Genomic DNA, 20,550 nt, shown 5'->3' on the forward strand with positions numbered 1-20,550 from the left:
CCGTATATACTCGAGTATAAGCCGATCCGAATATAAGCCGAGGTACCTAATTTTACCTAAGAAAACTGGAAAAACTTATTGACTCGAATATAAGCCTAGGATGGAAAAATGCAGCCGCTACTGCTAAGTTTCAATAATCAAAATAAATACCAATAAAATTACATTATTTAAGGCATCAGTGGGGTATATGTTTTTCAATATTTATTTCAAAGAAAAACAGTAAACTAGCTCTGTAAGCGGAGAAGAGGGTCAACAAAAACAATATGAGTACTACCCCACGCTCATTGCACATTGGCAAACTGGCAGCAGACCTGGTCCCGGAGGAGAAGTAAGGGGAAATAAGTATTGCTAGTGGGGAGCCTAGGCCAGGGCACTGGAGGGTCTGGTTGCGGGAGGCCTAATTTGCACACAAAGGAGAGAGGGTGCTAGTCTAGAGGGACCCATGGCACCCGACTCGAGTATAAGCCGAGGGTGACTTTTTCAGCATATTTTGGGCTTATAGGCTTATACTCGAGTATATACAGTAAATAACGCAAACAGCATCGCGTCTAAATTAATGCAAATATCCTTTTAGTGAATCGTGCGTTAAGACGCAATAAAGTTTTTAATGCATGCTATAAATAGCGCTCGTTTTACTTTTATCACACTTTAGTGAATCAACCCTTAGGTCTCTATCTGCTGTAGAATGTAATTAAGCATTGTTAGTTAACTGTCCCTGTAGTTTTGTAATATTACTTTATCTGTTTCCCAAATATAATGTCCCTAAAAATGAATTTTATTACTTCAACATTGGATCTGGCAAGTGATTACTATAGCTAGATTGATGATTACTATGGTTCAGAGTCATATCAGCCAAAGTGAGTCAAAAAAGACTTCCGCTGTAAAAGAAATACACTAACAGCCTTCTTAAATTAGAATGTACCAAAAATGAATCAATATGATTATTCCTCTCTAAAAAGAAAAAGCACTACATTTAGGGAAGAATTCACCTCTGTATGCAGGGTGTATAGAAGGCTTATTCTAGCTTGTTTTTTTTCTGTGAAAGTAAACTATATGAAGAGAGAGTGCAATTTGTTGCAAGCTTCAAATAATTCTAAGGAAAGTTCTTTTAGTTCAGCCATAAAGCTCTGCGTGGGTTTGATAAAGACTACACAAATGAACAATGAACCAACACGCTATGTATACTCACAGGGGTGTCTGTAATCCTATTAATTGTGTCACACATAAAACTATCTATTGTGTATACTTAGTAAACAATGTAGACCCCTACCTAACAGTTATTCAAAGATCAGAATGACAAAAGACTAGCGGGTAGACTGGAATATAAAAGAAGAATCCATATTTTTTGTGATCATAAAGCCGTTTCCACCACATGAGCCACATATGCAGATAAACATATTTAAATTTTTCCTACATTTGACATTATAAAGATGTTAAAAATAAATAGAACCTGTGTACTCATAATCTACCAAAGATTACTAAATACCAGTTACCCGTTTGTCATAAAGGAATCATTTTCTGTAGTGGCTGATATAATTGTTTTACACCCAGCCCAAAGCTTGGCCAAGATAATCTGTTTAATGGATACAAATAATGTAATTGAACATAAAGGTAGATTTTTACAGGACCCTCTGTATTCCAGGAGCAGTGCCGTCCAAATTTTTCTGGCCTACATGGTGGAGGGCTGATAATGGAAGCCACAATGGCTTTTAAGACCATCCCCACATTAATGGTGGTAGCACAGAAAAAACCCAAATAGGTGCTCACTGTAGGGATATTACACATCATTATGTGTGAAAGAAGTTTATTAATTCATAGTAAGCCACACCTTTAAATCCATATGTCTCCTCATCCCCTCTGGATAGCCAAGCAACCCCCAGCACAAAATTACATACCTTAGGGACCCCCTAACAACTATTTCCAAATGCTGACAAACTCCCAGAACAAACCCCTGCCAGGTTCACCACCCAATCAGCATAGGGCAGGCAAAAGTATGGCACACTCAGGCAGAATAGGGCAGGCAGAGTATGGCACACATAGGCAGCATAGGGTAGGCAGATTATGGCACACACAGGCAGCATAGGGCAGACAGAGTATGGCACAAACATACAGCACAGGGCAGGCAGATTATGACACACACAGTCAACATAGGGTAGGCAGATTATGGCACACACAGGCAAGGTAGGGGCAGGCAGAGTATGGCTCAAATAGACAGCATAGAGCAGGCAGAGTATGGCACACGCAGGCAGGGTAGGAAAGGCAAATTATGGCACACCAGGCAGGTAGAGCAGGCAGAACATGGCACACACAGGCAGCATAGGACAGCTGAAAAGTTGAATCTTTGAAATGCTGCTGTCTAAAGACTGTTACACCAGACTTAAGGTGCCCATATATGGGCCAATGAAAGCTGCTGATGGACAGAGTCAGTAACTTATTGGCCTGTCTGACTGGTCCGTGGGCAAAAATTGTCCAGATGTTGATGAGCAGGTTTAAAAATCCTGTTCGGGAGAGGAGCACTTCGGCAGTCCTTGTCCCAATGGCTTGCATCCCATTAATGTGATGCAGTCGTTTGGCTCAAGGACTAAACAAACAGATCAATCCCATGTCGCCTTCCTCAAAGAAGGATCATTATTCCCCATGTATGGCAAGAAGTGCTTTTGGTTCTTCTTCAAGTGGCAACACATTTGTTCTTGTTACACGATTTCTGTGTGGAGGCAAAGTGAAAAGTTTTCCTAAGTAGATTTTGCAGCCATTTGTAAACCTAATTTATTTTTGATAGTGATGTTTCAGATAGGCCTTTGTGCTACGCTACACAAAATATGAAAATTTCATTTCTCAGTAAACCACTGATTCTTAATAAATGCTGTGTTGCCAGAACAAAAAAACCCAAAGTGAATGAGAGAAAGCAATTTACGTGATGCTTTATAAGCAGCCCTGTGCTGTTTCCCATAAAGCTGAGGATGTGACCTTTGCATCTGCAACTTCATCTACTCATGGTAAGCTGGCTATACACGTGTAGTTTTTAAAAGATCTTTTTGTTAACTTAGGAACAAGCTCATCGTTTAAAAGTATGATTTGTCCATTAACAAAAAAGACAATTTCAAGCAATATCATCTAGCTTAAAACTGCCTGCTTTGGACAGTTGGACAAATTTAATTGTAAAAGACTAACATTTTTAAACCTGCTCGATCAGTCAGATGAAAGATTGCTAGATATACAATCATTCGGTGCACACTAACCTTATGATAATTTGATAGTTTTGATGGATCTCATTGAAATTGGTCATTAAGTAAAGAGAAATTGTTAAGGGTATGACCAGCTTTAGGGCTGAACTACACAAGATAGGTCAGTTCTTTTTGGTTTTCATGCATTCAACATTTGACAGTCAGTGTATTTTTCAGTGAGTAACAATTGCAAATACAACTTTCTTATCTGATGAAAGTGCAGCATGCAGCCTTCTCTTTTGACAGTGGTTTCATGTAGTTTACAGATCAGATTATAATATCATTTTGTTGTCATTATTATAAACTGTGTGCAACCACATCTGATTTGTAAGATGCAATCGACTATGCAAGGACAGGAACAAAAGCTCCTTCAAGCTGGCCATACACTGAAAAAATCTCTTGGCAAGGTCGCCAATATGACCACCTTGAGGTAAGCAATTGGATCACATTGATGGGATGCAGGCCGCCAGGACAACCACATGAATAAGCCAATGCATTCCTCACCCTGAAAGCATTTTTAAACCTGCTCAATCGATATCTGGCTAATTTTCGCCCAGATTTTGGTCGGACAGGCTGTCTGAGTACCCCATACATGGACCAATAAGCCGCCAACTCTGTCAGCAGCTTTTATTGGCCCTCGTACGGCCATTTTTCATCTAAAGCTCTGAGATCACCACCTTTTTGCAGCCACCACTGTTAGCATTGTTATTATCAATTAAAGTGAATGAATTGGTGTTGTAGTATATACAAAAAAATTATTTGTACATTCTGGAGGGTTATAATATTAGCTGACAGTAGGGGATTTAGACACCCACAGGGCCGGGTTGCAACCCCCCCGGTAGCTTACTATGGCTAATTGGGAAATTGCACTTGAAATGTGCCTTCAGCAAGCAGAACCCCAGGTAAATTGCTTAGTCTGCTTCAGTTTGGCAGATGAGTGATTGATTTTTATTTTAATACAGGGATGACTGTATCCCTTTAGTAGGAATAGAACAGACTAAGGAGAAAAAATATACAGTACTTTATATATAGGCAGGTAGGTTATAAATTGTGCTGTGGCATAAAAAAGGCACAGAGGCAAGTGTTCTCCTACATGTTTGTGCACATTGCTCTGTTTTAACAACGTTTTCCTCCTTATTAAAATGTAATTATTATGTAATTGCACTATTTAGTATATAAAGTATGTAAAAAAAATGGAAATAATGATGCTTCTCGTTAAAAGCTGCTGTTTGTATCTCTTTAAAACCTCAGCTTTTTGGGGAATAGTTAAACTGTCATTTGTAGTGCCAATTGATTCATGTTTGGTACAGCTGGATGCCTAGATACAGAAAGAGATGTACATTAAATATGACTTTCACATCTAAGTCAGCAAGTGTAATTTCAAGATTGATTTATAGCTCAGCTCATCATTTTGTCTTGTTCTTCAGTAGCCTGGTGGATATTCTTACCTCCTTAGCAAAACCAGGAGTCTCCCCTTCTATGCACCTGCAGCATAACTGCTAGGGTAGCTGTCAGCTACATATATCTGAGTTGTTTTTCATAATTTAATGTCTTTTGTTATTTGTTATTTTAGTAGTATCATGCTAAAACCATACCAATTCAAGGTGTACACTGGACAATTTTCTAAGCATCTTAAAACATTCAGGGTAGTTTAAAATGCACTTAAAATACGTCCTATAAACAACTTTGAATTTTTCATTGGTTCAAAACAGAATCTTCTTGGTATCAGTGATTGGAGAGCTTCAGGACTGTCAAGATACCTTATGTACAGTTCAGAAGCTTAGCCTTAAAATGACAGTGACCTAAAGAAAGGTTAACATCACTTAAAAAAAAAAAACCTATTTAAATGGATTAATCACTGGCACCTGACCCCCCTCCCCCCAGTGATTTAGCCTTTCCTTATCCTAAGGCTGATGCCACACCAGGCGTAGGGCTGATTTTTTCGGCAAGCGGAAAAACGCTTGCCGAAAAATCAGCCCTACGCCTGCTACTTGTGCCTGCACCCGAATGAATGGGATACGCTCGGGTGCAGGCACATGTAGCCGATATACGCATGAAAACGCGTGAGAATGCAAAGTCTCACGTTTTCATGCGTATATCGGCTACATGTGCCTGCACCCGAGCGTATCCCATTCATTCGGGTGCAGGCACAAGTAGCAGGTGTAGGGCTGATTTTTCGGCAAGCGTTTTTCCGCTTGCCGAAAAAATCAGCCCTACGCCTGGTGTGGCATCAGCCTAATAGATTCCATACCTGTGTCTGTGATTCCATATTTTTGAATACGAAATGTGTCAGGACTTATTTTAGATCTCTACAATACAGACAATAACGTTTAAGTGGATTAAAGGAGACATATCCTATAAAAATTAACAATGTACCAGGGAATTGTAGTCCCCTAGATATAGAAGGATTGTGCTAAAAAAGTTGTGTTTTGGACTGATTTATTGAGAAATTCCCCCAAAACCCCACTAGCCCCGCCCCCCTGTTCCACTTTCTGCTGGCTGAATTCTCTGGATGAGCTGGGGAGCCGGCGGCCCTCCGTACCCTGCACTGTAGGATAGGAACCAGTCAGCAGCAAGGCTGACCTGATAGGGAACTGAAGCCTGTCGTTGCTTGTGTGACTGCAGGGCTGGGATTGGCTCTCCCCCTCCTACTGTGCTTCTGGCAGGGACCGTTAGGACACGCCCACCCCTCATTTCAAACTCTGACAGAGAAGTGATATGATCTACAGGGAGCTCCAATAAAGGGGCCATTTTTACAGATAAGGTTAATTTTTAGCACAAAGTGAAACCAGCACCGTATACTATTCATAATTGCCTACAAAATTAGGGTTTTTCCCATTTATCCAATATGTCTCCTTTAAGGAGAGCGTGCCATTTCTCTTTTACTTTAAATTGATTAATCACTGGCACCCCCCCAGTGATTTAGTCTTTCCTTCTTCTAATAGATTCCATACCTGTACCTGACAAAAACTTTTTTGGCAGAGGATTTTTTTGCCTGTGTTTTGTGTGGAATATACCCAAATGCAATGAGTGACACTAGAGGCAAGTAGGTTGCAGCCAAGTCCATTGGAGCTATCATAAGCAAAGTAATGGGTAATGAAACCCACAAGGGCTCATTTACATGCAGTTCAGTGAGCAATTGGCGTAATTCTGGTATCTTTGGCACGTGAATGATATCTGCATGAAGTAAACCTTGAAGCTAATGCCTGGTCAGGAGATGGGGGTAGCTCAATAGGTGCAGCACTGCTCAATTTGGAATGGAAGGCAGGAAGGACTGAGCGTTGCTGAGTGCAACTACAGGGAAATGCAAGGAGTGTTTTTGATACAAGTACATTCAATGAAAGTGGTTTTATGCCCAACTGACTACAGGGAAGTTGCGGCGACTGCAACTAACAAACAAAAGGAATCCTGGGAATGAATTCCCAAATCTTAAAAAAAATCCCATTTACATGGGTTTGTCCTATAGGCTAAAGCTTACCCACTGGGTTTGAAGCTGAAGCCAGGATAATAGCTGATCAGATTCCCAACTACAGACTGGTTTCACCTTTCTTGAGGCTCATCAGTGTAGTGCAGGGTTTTCTGATCAGCTTAGTTAGAGTCACCATGTGGTTCTACAAACAAATAAATAAGGTTGAGGAGACTGCCTCATACAGACAAAATCAAACAAAAGGAATCCTGGGAATGAATTCCAAACTCTAAAAAAAATCCCATTTACATGGGTTTATCCTATAGGCTACAGCTCACCCACTGGGTGCACTTGTGGATGTAAATGAATCCTATGATGTCCAGTACAGGCAGTGCACTGAATGCCACCGGCCCCACTGCACAGCCTGGGAAAGGAGGCAGCAGCAAGTGGAACAGATGGGTGGGAGTAGTGGGAATTTTGTAGAAATTATAATAAATTATCCCAAAATACTACTTTTTAAAGCACATTCCTTCTATTTTTAGATGAGTACAATTTATTGGCACAATGTTGTTTTCCACACAATTTGTCCCTTTTGCCCCCCTATGACTACTTACAGCAGCCCTGGAAAGCAGCGTGAAAATCATAGATATACTGCTGCCATGTAACTTAGTGTGTTTTTACTGGTCTGATGTATTTGGTAAAATAAAAAAAAATAATAAAGATTTTCTTCATATCTATTTTTCTATCTGTAAATGCAGCTATAAATTGGTCTTGAAAAAATGCAATACTTGGCTTTTCTTGTTAACCTAAACAGTCTTTTGAAGTACACATGTGGCTGCTGTCTGGGTAACAGGAAAAAAAATCTTTTCTCTTGTTCCTCCCATTTTCTTCCCTTTATATTACTAAGAGCTTAGAACAAAAGAACAGCTAGATGTGTCCTGATCTGATGGGAAGGTTTAATCAAAGTATAGTTCCAGTCTCTTGACATGTAGTGATTTCACAGAATCCATCAGCAACAGTATAGTATTTTGCCTGTAAAAACACATTGCATTTGCATTGACAGCTGCAGAGATGGAAAAATGTGTTTTTGCATTAGAAATACAGTGATGAAAAAGTGCACCGGCGTAACTGCAAGCTCGCCAGAGTGGAAAATTATAAATGGTTCTGTTTGGGGAGCACATAGCATTGTAGGGAATTAAAAACTATGCTATTGGCAGGTATCAAGAATCTTGATATTGAGTATAAAAGTAGCATCTGGGGACCTGCAGGTATGAACTAAATTGTAAATAAAGGCGCTGCTCGTCTGTATGCTGGAATATAAAAAAGAGGTAATAGAGCAGAGAAGGACGTGGAAGCCTTTACTAGGCTTTATAATATAGAATTCTAAGCTTATTTCCATGCACCATTACATCCAATATGCAGATAAATATGTGACACACCACTCGCAAATATTCATGCAGACTAGCAAGGCATACTAAACAATTCAGTGTCTACAAAACTGTGGTAGTATTCTACACTGTTATTGACATTAATCCACAGCAGTTGAACTTACATTCAAGGCACCTCACTGCCAGTTATATGTTACCTCTACTTCTGAGTTTTGTGATACACATTCCTGGAATCTGTAAGAGTAATGCTTCACTTGAAAACAAAAAGAAACACTTGGCTGTGGTTCCTCTCTTTGGATTGACTATATGCAAAAAACCTGCATCTTGGACTTGAATTGTTGTAACAAATATGAATGTTTTTAGAAATAGTGCATCTTGGAGATGCTTGCTGTTATAAAATTTGCAGCTACACTCATTTAGGCCTTTGGTAATTTTTGCTCAAAGACTGCAGCAGTCATAAATACCTGTGAGCCTGGGGCTCTGCTAAAACACACATAGAGACAATTATCAGTATTGTCTATTTGTAGCTACTACAAGTAGCTCTGTGTGTCATTGCCCTTGTAATGTTTTCTTATGGCTTTATTTTTTCAGTACTAGTGTCTTATCTATGTTTTTCATCTTGCTGGCAATAGAATTCCATTCTTGTGGGCCATTACAAACATCTTTTCCTGGTTGTTTCTCTTGAGTGTTGTTGTTGGGCATTGCTTAATTATTATACAGTATTTTAACAGGAACAAGCAACATCTAATTACTGTGTCTTGGAGTTCCAGTCCAGGCAATGTCACACCAGGTTTATCACATTTTATATCTCACTTCTACTTTCTTTATCCAGTGTTCTCTCATCAGCAAATCCCAGTTATATTAGAAAGTCACTTAGCAATACCACTTGTCTTTATGAAAACAAGCAGATTTGATTAAGAGCTGAGGAAGAAAGGTGATCTATTATATATATAGGCAACTCATTGCTTCAGCTTGAACATTTCTGCTGGTGCCCCAGACCATGTAAATACACAATGTAGTTATATGTTGACTTAAACCACTACAGACAATATGCTACAAAAAAAGTGTACTGACCCATAGACCCTTATAGCCGGGACCATAAAAATATTCCAATATTTGCCATGAAAAGACACATTTGACACAAAACATTACATCTGTGATATGGTGGCAAGTGCTCAGATAATAGGCAAGATTTGGTTTCAGTCTATGCTTTTCAGTTTTCTGTGCTCAGAAATGTTTTTGTCATTTTGGTCATCTAGTCATTCTATAATGTGTCGATCCTATTCTTCAGATTTGAAAGCTACACTTGCCCTTAAATGTATTTTTAATCCTCCCGTGTATTTATTTTTTCTTTGGATCAAGGCTTTTAGTCAAAAAATTTGCTAATATTATGTCACTGCAACAATGTTCAATCATGTTAGTTATATTACAAAGTCTTATGGCAAGAGAATCCACTGAGATCTGATGGATTCTGGCATAAAAATAGTGCAAGCATATACTGATCTGGTGTTGACATTCTTGTGATGTTTTTCCATTAAATGACAGTATGGTCAGTAATGCATGTTTCCATTAACATGCATTTATCATACAGAGCTTTGTAAAAATACTTTATTTTTGGGGAGTACTGATGTCTTTCTCTGGTGGCAGCCACTCCGTATTCTAAAAAGCATTACTTTATTTCACATTTGTAAGTAAACAGATATTGAAACTGTTAAATCTGGGTTTTTGAGATAAAGTTGCTTAATGGGAAAGCAGTATAACATAGGGCAGCACGTTTCCCATTCACCAGAATAAGAAACAGCTGCCTGCAGGAAAGGGTATTGTCACCACAGTTCTCCTTGAGAGGACAGTGGCAATCAAAAACGTACATGTGCTATTGGTTTAATGCTGATAAAGAAGCCATTCTACATTAACTAAGGCTTTGGAGACAATATAAATATGTTTATTAACTACAGATATATGAAAAATACAAATTTAAGGTATTACATACCATAACAGTAACATAGTAATGCCGGGACATGATAATAATAGCACACATTGAGAATTATACCAAAGGACCAATAAGCATTTTAGGGAATGAAACTCCTCAAAGTTTAATCTCTCTGAAAATCACCGTCACATTTTGTAAATTGACCAGGGCACTCATTTAGAGCTCTTGAATAGCACAGATAAAATTGTCTTCTGGGCATTCAAGCCATTAAATGTTTATTCTGAAAACCTGAGGAAAAATGTCAAGCTCTGTAATTATTTCAAGTTCTTTTAACTTGGGATTCTGCTAATTCATTGTAATATGTCCTTTATCTAATTAGCTGGTAAGTTTATTAACTATAATTCACCTTAAGTAGACAAAAGCAACTGCTTGATGATCTGTTCCTGGGGTTAGTCTTTTAAATTCTAAAGCTACATAATTGATTCATTGCAGATACTCAGTAGACCAAATGCGATGTTGCCTGTTCATAGACTCATTATCTTATATGAGTTTGTGTTTCATACACTTATTATACAAAATTATTACTAAACAATATTTGTGAATGAAAAACCTTATAATATTGGATTTCTGTTTTTGCTCCTCATAGATGGTGCTCGACAAGAGGAAGTGGAAGGAGAAGCAAGTGAGGAAGAGAACTGGTTTGGAACAAATTCTGAAACCCCATCAGAAGCTTCCTATGGAGATATTCAAGAGAATTATAAACTATCACCTGATGACAGAGGACAAGAATCACCCACATCTCCTGATACATCCCTAGGAAGTGCAACCCCAAGTTTAAGCACTGATTTGGGAATTCTGGAAAGTGAGTTTTTTAAGGATGCCTCACAATGTAAGGAGCTGTTGTCAACGTCTGCATCCTCCATGGATGAGGATGAGCAAATTGGCGCACACAAGCCATTAAGCAGTAATCTGAGACGTCTCCTAGAGGCTGGTTCAGTGCAGCTTGTAACAGACGCTGGTACAAATGGCAGAGATGACTCTTCACTTAATACTTCTACAAACCTCCAATTTTCTCCGTCTTCTCACCATGCAAAGCAGCTGAGTGTCCTTGCAAGAAAGCTTGCTGAAAAGCAGGAGCACAGTGAGCAGTATGGAGGGGTTTCAACCAACAGGTTTATATGGAGTCAGGACAAATGGCTACATAATTCAAATAACACATGTGGCCTGTCACCGGACTCTGCTATCCTAAAACTCAAAGCTGCTGCTAATGCTGTTCTTCAAGATCAGTCACAGTTAAGAACTGGTGAAAGTCTAAAGTTTGAATCATTTACTTCTCCATTTAGTTCTCAGTCTGCTAGCTCCACTTTAGCAGCATTATCAAAGAAAGTTAGTGAAAGGGGCATGACAGCAGGTCAGGAGCGTCATTCTCCAGCTGGTCCATTTCTTTCCTTGGCTTCCATGACCTCTTCTGCTGCCTTGCTTAAGGAAGTTGCTGCACGGGCTGCTGGTAGTATACTTGCTGAGAAAAAAAAGCCCCTTATGTCAGAAGACCCTTTAACACTGCCTGAAGAAAATCAAGAAAAGGTAACTTCAACACAATCTTTGGAACTGTTGTTACTCCCTTCACCTAAAGGAAGGCCATCTAAACCTGGAAATCAAGGTACAAACTTATAAACACTAATAATGAATACTATTCTTTTATCAACTTTCAGTGACCACAATGACTGGTTTATTTATACCATGCCTAAAAATTCTAATATACCTCTGTTGGAGAAAACACATATTCAACCATTACAACCTTGCACACTTACAAGTTTTGTGGCTGAAATCTGTCCCATGTGCACAGTAAGATGTGTATTTTGTTCCCATCACTGTATACACATGCAGGTTGGTAGGGTTTAACTCCTACTAAGAATGCTCTTGGAGCTTTACTAGATTCTATAAGTCACAGAGCAAATGATTGGATACCTCAAATTTAGAGGTGATTAATTTAGAGTTTTAAAGGGACAGTTATTTGGATATTAAAAGAATTCTAAGCAGCTTTCCAATAAAAAAAAATGTACACCCATTAAACATGATTTTAAAGTTATTTGCATATGTATATTGCTTTGGATCTGACTCCCATTACAACCGGAATCATTACTGTCCAGTCTGATACTTGCCCAGTCTACATAGTGAATTACTCCATTTTACGACAAACCATCTTAGTACCATACTACTGAAATATTGATTTTGTGAAAACCAGACATTACTAAGGCCCAGAGCTCAATCTTTTTAGGCTCCCACTCCCCAAATTTAGGGGAAGGTGACCTGTTTAATACACAATACAGTATTAAATGAAATTGAATATCAGACAGGTTTATGCTAAGACCGTCTGGACAGTCTTAGCTGTTTTTTGTGTTCTGATATACTTTATGGGAAACTTTATGACCCCAAAGAACACTTATTGCCCTGTGACTTCACAGTGCAGTGTTATTGACATTTTGCAGCAGTGTGTCAGAAAAGCTATGAAGGGGCATATGGACAATGGAAATCTACGCAGGAAAATAAAACAACTTGTTTGTATTGTGTGATTCATTACAATCCTCTTTTTAATTTTAAATTATTTTTGTCCATTTACCTATACTTTAGTCTTTTCATGACTTTACTTGTACATTTCTATAGATTAGGAGCTCCAAGCTAATAATATGTACGAAAGAAAGTGTTCCTTTATATTATTATTATTAAAAAGATGACACCGCTGTATCTTGTTTTCTTCATATTTCAGCCCATAATAATCATCAGACTGTAAGCTCATTATCTGAAGCAGCACTGGTGTTGCCTGAGTTTAGCTTGTGGTGAAACAAGGTCACAGTGATATAAATATTTTTAGTTCATATGCTAGAAATGCTGATATGGCACTTATGGCGCTACTATATGGAATTAAGCTATCACAGGTGTAGGATTTGGAGAACTACAACAAAAGGGCATAAGGAAAAGAAAATAAAACAGTTTATTATATAGGCTGTGGTGCCCTAGCAAATAAAAAATATGGCTAGCCCCATGTGAAATTTCTAAATTAAATATAAGACCATCTATTTGCACTTTTAAAAAAAATGGATTTTAATGCAGGATTCTGTTGGAGAAGGTCTATTAACTGATGCATTTTGAAAAAAAAATGTTTTCCATGACAGTATTCCTTTAAATTGTTTAGACAATGGGTACATCTGCTCTAGTGTTTTTGTTAAATGCTGCACACTCATAGTAGGAAATCAGTAGATTTTAGGTTTCAGTTGTGATAGTTTGCTTTAATATTAGTACCAATATTTCTCTATACTTCAGCATTTTATGTAATGTTCAGAGGAACTGTGTGTTAATAGTGAGGTTATGTAATACTGAGCCTGACTTCAGAGTTTTTAGCAAGTGGATTTCAGGAAACTGTCTAAAAGACTGGGCTGACTAAATGTAGCACATTGAGTTGGGGAGATGCAGAGCCATTACATGGCTTCTAAAATCTATTAGAGGGGGGGATACAAGAATTACTTTCCCACTGCTGCAAACATAGGCACAACTTTACACCAGTTCAGCAACCATCCAGTAATTAGTTTGAATCTGTCATATACAGTTAGAATTACAAAACTATCTGCATGGTTAGCTGCACTGGGTTAATTTGTTGGTCTTAATTACACCAGGGTTTGTAAATTTCTTATTGTTGCATCAGATTATCAACACATACATATTTTAATTGCATTATCCCTGTGTGTTCAGTTGATGGGTCCAAACCTATCCAAGGGTCACCATTAGAAACTATTTTTTCTAGGAGGGCCCAATAAAATTGTAACATTTGGGGCATCAGTTGACTTATTAAACAAAATTAAAACTTGGTTTTCTGGGTCCCAGCAATGACTGGACCCATTTACAGCTATACCTTGTGTTGGCTGCCATGTGTCCAGATCAACCTAGCATTCACTTTTTATTTAGCCTTTTCATTTAGACTTGTGCAGTAACGAGGTGGCATTATTTCTGGCTTTCCTTTTTCTTTTTCCTTATTAATAACATAGACCCAAAGATTCAAATTTATTTGTTAAATACTGACCAGGCAGCAAACTTACAGTAACATACAACATGTTTCTGCTGCCTGAAGTATTCATTCCAATTTAATGTGTCTGTAATAAGGATGCCCTGCTGAATATGTATTCTAGACACATCATAAGATAAATGAATCTCTTGCAAGATCTTGCTTGCAAATCTGAGTACAATGTTATTCATTCTTAATGTCTCCCAAACGTACAACGTAAGCACCATTATGCACATACTGACTTTAATGACCAAGTTAATATAAGAAGTATTTGAGTCAAATGTTTTATAACAAAGAAAGTATGTGAAGTCTGCTTATAAAAGATGGTCAGCTAAGGTAACTTATTTAATTTGTTGGTTGTGTGTGTGTTTTTTTTTAATATGATTTTATATTTTTTTAGGGCTAAAGGTACATTTATATTTTTACAACATAAATGTATTTTTTTTTAGTTAAAGGAAACTGTGCCTAAAGCCACTTTTCAGTATTTACAATATGCAGGGTTGGCAAAAGAGGCACGTGCCTAGGGCACAGAGTTGGGGGCACTTGTAGGGTTGCCACTTGTCCGATTTTGAACTGGACAACTTGGTTTTTGGAAGGGCTGCTCGGGTCAAAATTGCCTGCCTGGTTTTTCAAATTAGGAAGACCGAACAGGACTTTACTAGATTGACAGGGCCACGTCATAGCCCCACCCCAAACATTGCCCGGTCTCGTGACATCACCAACCGCCCCCCTAAAAATAACACCCCTGCCCGCCATTGGATATTTGTGGCTGGATCCAGTGGCTGAAGAGTGGGGATACCTCTTTTATTTATGACTGGTAAATGCATGGGGGGGTTGTCATTTAGAGTTCTGATGACTATGGTGGCACAGGACAGAAATTTAGCCCTGTTGGCCAATCCTGCATATAAAATACACACTTAGATAATGGTATTAATGTGTTTATGATATGTTTTTGTATGTATATAAGACATAATATTTATTTATCTAAACCATAACTGTGCATTTTTACATCTATTTTTATTACATTCACAAAGCTCCAGAGGAGGAAGGCGGAAAACCATTTCAGTGTCCTATTTGTGGCTTGGTAATAAAAAGGAAGAGTTACTGGAAAAGGCACATGGTGATTCACACAGGTTTAAAAAGTCATCAGTGTCCACTATGTCCATTTCGTTGTGCTCGCAAGGACAATCTTAAATCACACATGAAGGTAAGTACAGTGGCACCCAGAAGTGTGACAAACTTCTTCTATTTGTATTTCCAGGAAGAGAATGAATGATATTGGACATCTGGATTGCCTTTGCTTGCTAAGAAGAAAACGGCTCTTTTACCTACCTTTATGGGCAGTTGTGTCTTCTTAGTTATGCAGAGATTTAATAACATGTAATGAACATAAATCATTAAAAACCGGGCAAATGTATTTAAATTTATGTGCATGATAGTACTCTAACATAGCAATTAAATAAAAATAAATATGTTCCACGTACATTTAAATGTACAGTAAAGCTGAGAGCACATGGCTGACGCTTTAGACATTTAGGCGCCAGGGGAAATAAGGGGATCTGAGTAGCAGTGATAAGGATGTCTGCTCCTTGACATCCCATAGTGATGGTTATATGATTCACCTACAATTGGCCACACTGCTTGACCTTTAGTGTAAAATGCAAAGACCTTCTTCACATCATTAGTGCAGAACTTCTATACAATTTCAGAGGCATATTACTTTCAGCTGGTCATAAAAGTTATGTGCCTCCAATATAAGTGCACTGTTTGTACCCCAAAGCAAGATTTTTGGATTACCCCATATAACATTCCCTTGATATATTTGATGCATCTGACATACCCAGCAAAAGAATATGTTATTTGATATGACCTTTGTGTGATACAACAATGAGCTTGTGTAGATTAGTATTTAAGAAAATGAACACAATTAGCTCAACAAGTATCCATATCACTACTTGAATTTTGTCCATTATGAATAAAAGCATCAAAGCACAACCATACAACCCTGTGAGACAGGCCATATTCATGCAATTAGCATTAGTGCATTTCAATTTAACATGCACTCTCTTTATTTTCCATGATATTGTATTACCCCATTTCAGTCGCAGTCGCAGTTGCAGTCTCTAGCTTAGCATGGTCATAATATGTTATCAAATTAGTTACTAAGTAGCTATAGAATGGTTCTAATAACCATTCAATAACCATTGAATAGCTTTATAGATCTGCCTTATTGGGACTTGCTCATTAGGGCCTAATGATCTTGATATAAGCCTCTTTTAAGTGAAGGTACTATGTATTCAGGTCAGCTGATTAGAAACTGTTTAGAATCAGCTATATCCACCGTCTGTCAAATTGTATTATTATTGTTACTCTTTATTACTTATTTTTCTATTCAGTCCTGTTCATATTTCAGTTTCTCATTCAAACCACTGCCTGATTGCTAGGGCAATTTGGACCCTAGCAACTAGTTACAAAAATTCCAAACTGGAGAGCTGCTTAACTAAAGCTTAATAACTCAAAAACCACAAATGATAAAAAATAAAGATGAATTGCGAATTGTTTCAGAATACCACCCTTTACAAGTTACCAAAAGTTAATCAATCCCCTTAAAAGATTCTATTGGTTTTAGGAAAATGTAAACAAGCCAAATGAATGCAGTACAAATCATGTAGTTTGGGTGGGGGGTGGGGCCCAGCTTATATGCATGGTAGGATAATATAGGGTTTACATGCATGTAGCACTTAAAGAAAAATCTAACATCTGTAGACCAAAATAGCAGATGACAGACACACTCCAGGACTTAATGCAGTGATAAAATTATTTATTTGTCAACATTTCGGTCCCCATTTGGGACCCCTTTCAAGACACAAAAGGAAAGGTTTTGGGAAAAGGTTCCAAATGGAGACCGAAAAGTTGACAGAAAAATATTTTTTTCACTGCATTGTGAAGTCCTGGAGTGCGTCTGTAGGAATATATATTCCAATTTGTAGTGTAAGTAGAGTTCTGAAACCTTTTGTATTTTTTACAGGTCCACCAGCACCAGGACCGAGGGGAAACCTTTCAGTGCCAACTCTGCCCTTTCACCTCATCTCGCCATTTTAGCCTAAAACTCCATATGCGCTGCCACCAGCACTTCCTGCGGGCAGAGGCCAAAGTGAAAGAAGAACCTAACGAAGCTGACATTAAACAAGCACCTTTTAAAAATTCCTTGGCAAGTCAGGATGAAGGATGTGCTTCACCTGCACAAATGACTCTACTTCCAGAGACCTTAAACCAGATTAACTCTATAGCTGTCAGTGCACTACCTATTAAAGAGGAACCTAAAGACAATGGCTGCCCTTCTGTCATTCCTTTTAATGACAGACCTAACAGTAACAGCAGCGCAATGATGAAAGAATCTTTGGATTTTGTAGGTTGCCCTTCATCCCTTTTCAGCCAAGACATCTCTGTAAAGATGGCATCAGATTTTCTGATGAAGTTATCAGGTATGCAACATTTCATTAGCTTTTAATTTCTGCAGCATAGAATAGATACTTCACTTCTACTCTATGCAGGTGCTTAAATGTTATATGGGAATATTAATGACAGATCACATACACCTTAGTTATACTGCAAAATAACAACATTCTGTACTGCCTGGAATTATCTGTTGAACACTTTTCAGCTCAGGAACCAAATAGTAACTCTATTTCCAAAGGTTGCCATTATAGGGCAACAAAACAATCTTTTTTTATTGTAATAACAGTTCCAGAAGGAAAAAAATATCACTGTAAGTTAAGGAATCAAGAAAACATTCTTACATTTTACATGTTAAAATGTATTGTAATAACAGTTCCAGAAGGAAAAAAATATCAGTGTGAGAAAGGAATCAGGAAACATTCTTACATTTTAAATGTTAAATCGTTTGCCCATTCCTATGTTTTTGGCCAACTTAAGGTATGGAGCTATAAATTATGGAAAGATCCATTATCTGGAAAACCCACGGTCCAAAGTATTCTAGATAACAAGTTCAACAACTGTACTATAAGTATGTGTGCCCTTTGACCTCTCCATTCTTGGAGGAAGTTGAACATCTTAGCTCCACAGCCGGCTGCCAAAGATTAGGTATCAAAGCCTTACATATTTATACATATATGTAAAATTCTAAATATATATAAATATATTATAATAGATTATACTATTATAATCTTACAGTTGCTACATCAGTATTAAAACAGTATTAAAATCAATCAGGTTTTAAGTACTATAGAACAATCTGCTACATTCACTTGTGTATGTTATCTTCCAGGCCTTTGTTCATTCTGTTTCTATAAACTATGATTTCTTGCCATTTACCCAGTGAACTGTAGCTTAGTGACAGAAAGTGCCAGATAAAAATGGGTGCCATTGACTTGCATTGCAGATATAATTTCAACACATCAGAATATAGGGATACACAGTAGATTTTATTCAGGGAAATAAACTCATGATCTAGAAGGTGAATAAAGCAAGGTTTTATTGGATCTTTGTTCCATTTTCTCTTTTCCTTAGGCACTTAAACTAATGTAAATGCTGGCCTATTTTCTCCTAATTGATGATATCCATAAAAGGCCTGAAAAAAGATATATATGTTTTGTGTTGCTCTACTGAAAGAATTCAGTAAAAAAAAAAAAGGCTATATGGAAAGGTTACTCACCAGATTGCGCACCTTCGAATGTAATAACCGGATAGCTGCTGTAACCACTTGATTGTCGCGAGACAAAGGGCAACTCTTCTTTGAAACCTCGCTGAATTACTGATATGCCTTCCCAACCGCAAGCCTGCATTTGTACACAATAGGCTTCACTGCTTAGTGCTAAATCATTGTATAGCTATAATGCTAACCGGTTCTCCTCACATTTAGCCTCTGACCAACTACATTTGTACAGCTTGCTAAAATTATGAGCTAGAAGTCTAACAAAGGAAGAACAGTAATCAACTTGCATATACAGTTGGTAGCATAATATTAAAGTGGCATTGCCTATTTGAAAGGCTGTACATAACATTCACATAGGAAATGTTAAAGAAAACGTCACAATTTAATAGAACACCAATCATGTAAAATTACGCTTTCTGTCCTACTTATAATTTGGTGGGGGTTTGGAAATGTTTGTATTAGTAATCCAGAGCTGCCAAGCAAAGATTTGCTTTCTCTATTGTACCTGCAGCAGTCTGATCAATGCTAATTTCTGATTTGTTTACTGTAGCTAACTGCACCAAGCAAATGAGCATTTGTACTTGCAGTAGAGTTAATACAGTAAATGCATGTTGCAGTCAATTTGTCCTCCTAGTGGACCCTAAGCAGTGTATGGGTGGGCAAGATGGGATTGTGTCTTTGGGTGGATGCTATTTTTTTTACACTAGCAATGCTATTCATATGAATTCTGTGTACTGCATCTCTAATCAACAAAAAAATTGATAATAAACCACAACTGCAGTTAGAAAAAAATGTATACACCTTTTATTTATTACCTTTAAACATAGACAATTCTTTAACATTCTGAGCTGTCAAATGTCCTGCTAGAAGTATTTCCATAGACAACCACATTGATATTTTGCATTTATGTCTTTATATACATCCCATATGGCATTCCATTTATATTTTGGGAGGTATAACAAAAACAACAAGAGCAAAGAAAATGGGATTTTTTTTTTAATGCTAAAACCATTTAATACAATGACAATGAATATAATGAGCTTTTCTCTTGTTCTTGTGGAAGGTAAAAGGATGGGAATGGCCCTGCTTGCAAAGTATATCTTATATGGAATGCTCAGGACCTAGGGTTTTCCAGATAAGGTTTATTTTATGTTAATTTGCATCTCCATACTTTACCACTTTAAAAATAATTAAAAAATTATGTAAACCCAATGAGATTGTTTTGGCTCCAAAAGCAATTAATTATTAGCAATTAGTAAAGTTTTATTACAGAGAAAAAAAAGGAATAGTTTTTTTTTTAAAAAGTAAATTATTTTCTTAAAATTGTCTCTATGTGAGATGGCCTTCCTGTAATTCGGAGCTCTCTGGATAAGGGGTTTCCGGAAAATGCATCCTATACCTGTATAATTTTCATGTGTATTTTTAAAAAATGCATACAGTTGTATGAAAAAAAATAAAGACGTAAATACATTATCATTTGTTCAAAATAAATAAGTTGATTTGCCCACAAGAAAAGGCAACACAATTTGAAAACATTACTGTTAAAGCTTTTGTTCTTGTGGCGAGTATTAAATACCATCGGAGGCCTCCTGAGACTAGCTGCGCTCTTAAATGGATGATAATTGGCTACTGGAGAATCTAAGTTGCATTTTACAAAATGTCATCACTAAATGACTTGTGGGAGAAAAAAGTGTTACAGTATATTGTTCTCTCAGGTTGTTTTTAATGCTCCCCCCTGTTTCCTGGAAGGGTTTAGAGCTCCTCAATCCCTTGATCCTTGTTCCTTGGAGAGTATGGTGCTTTTGACCTTTCATTGTAAGCTAGGGAGAGGACTCAGTGGTTATAAAGATCACCTTTTAAAGAGAGCAAT

The 20,550-nt window shown here is 37.6% G+C and overlaps 1 protein-coding gene across 4 annotated transcripts in view; it reads left to right on the top strand.

The window, feature by feature from the left end:
• The window catches only part of znf827 (zinc finger protein 827), a 108,637-nt gene that overhangs the window by 26,636 nt on the left and 61,451 nt on the right, over nucleotides 1-20,550 (top strand). For all 4 annotated transcript variants that reach the window (XM_012955598.3, XM_031895507.1, XM_002938935.5 and 1 more), the window contains exons 2-4: nucleotides 10,595-11,608; nucleotides 15,040-15,212; nucleotides 17,034-17,490. In XM_012955598.3, coding sequence (XP_012811052.1) covers nucleotides 10,595-11,608; nucleotides 15,040-15,212; nucleotides 17,034-17,490 — 1,644 coding nt within the window. The remainder of the gene's footprint in view (nucleotides 1-10,594; nucleotides 11,609-15,039; nucleotides 15,213-17,033; nucleotides 17,491-20,550) is intronic.

Source organism: Xenopus tropicalis, chromosome 1 (genome assembly GCF_000004195.4).
Source record: "Xenopus tropicalis strain Nigerian chromosome 1, UCB_Xtro_10.0, whole genome shotgun sequence".
In the NCBI taxonomy this organism is placed as follows: Eukaryota; Metazoa; Chordata; class Amphibia; order Anura; family Pipidae; genus Xenopus; species Xenopus tropicalis.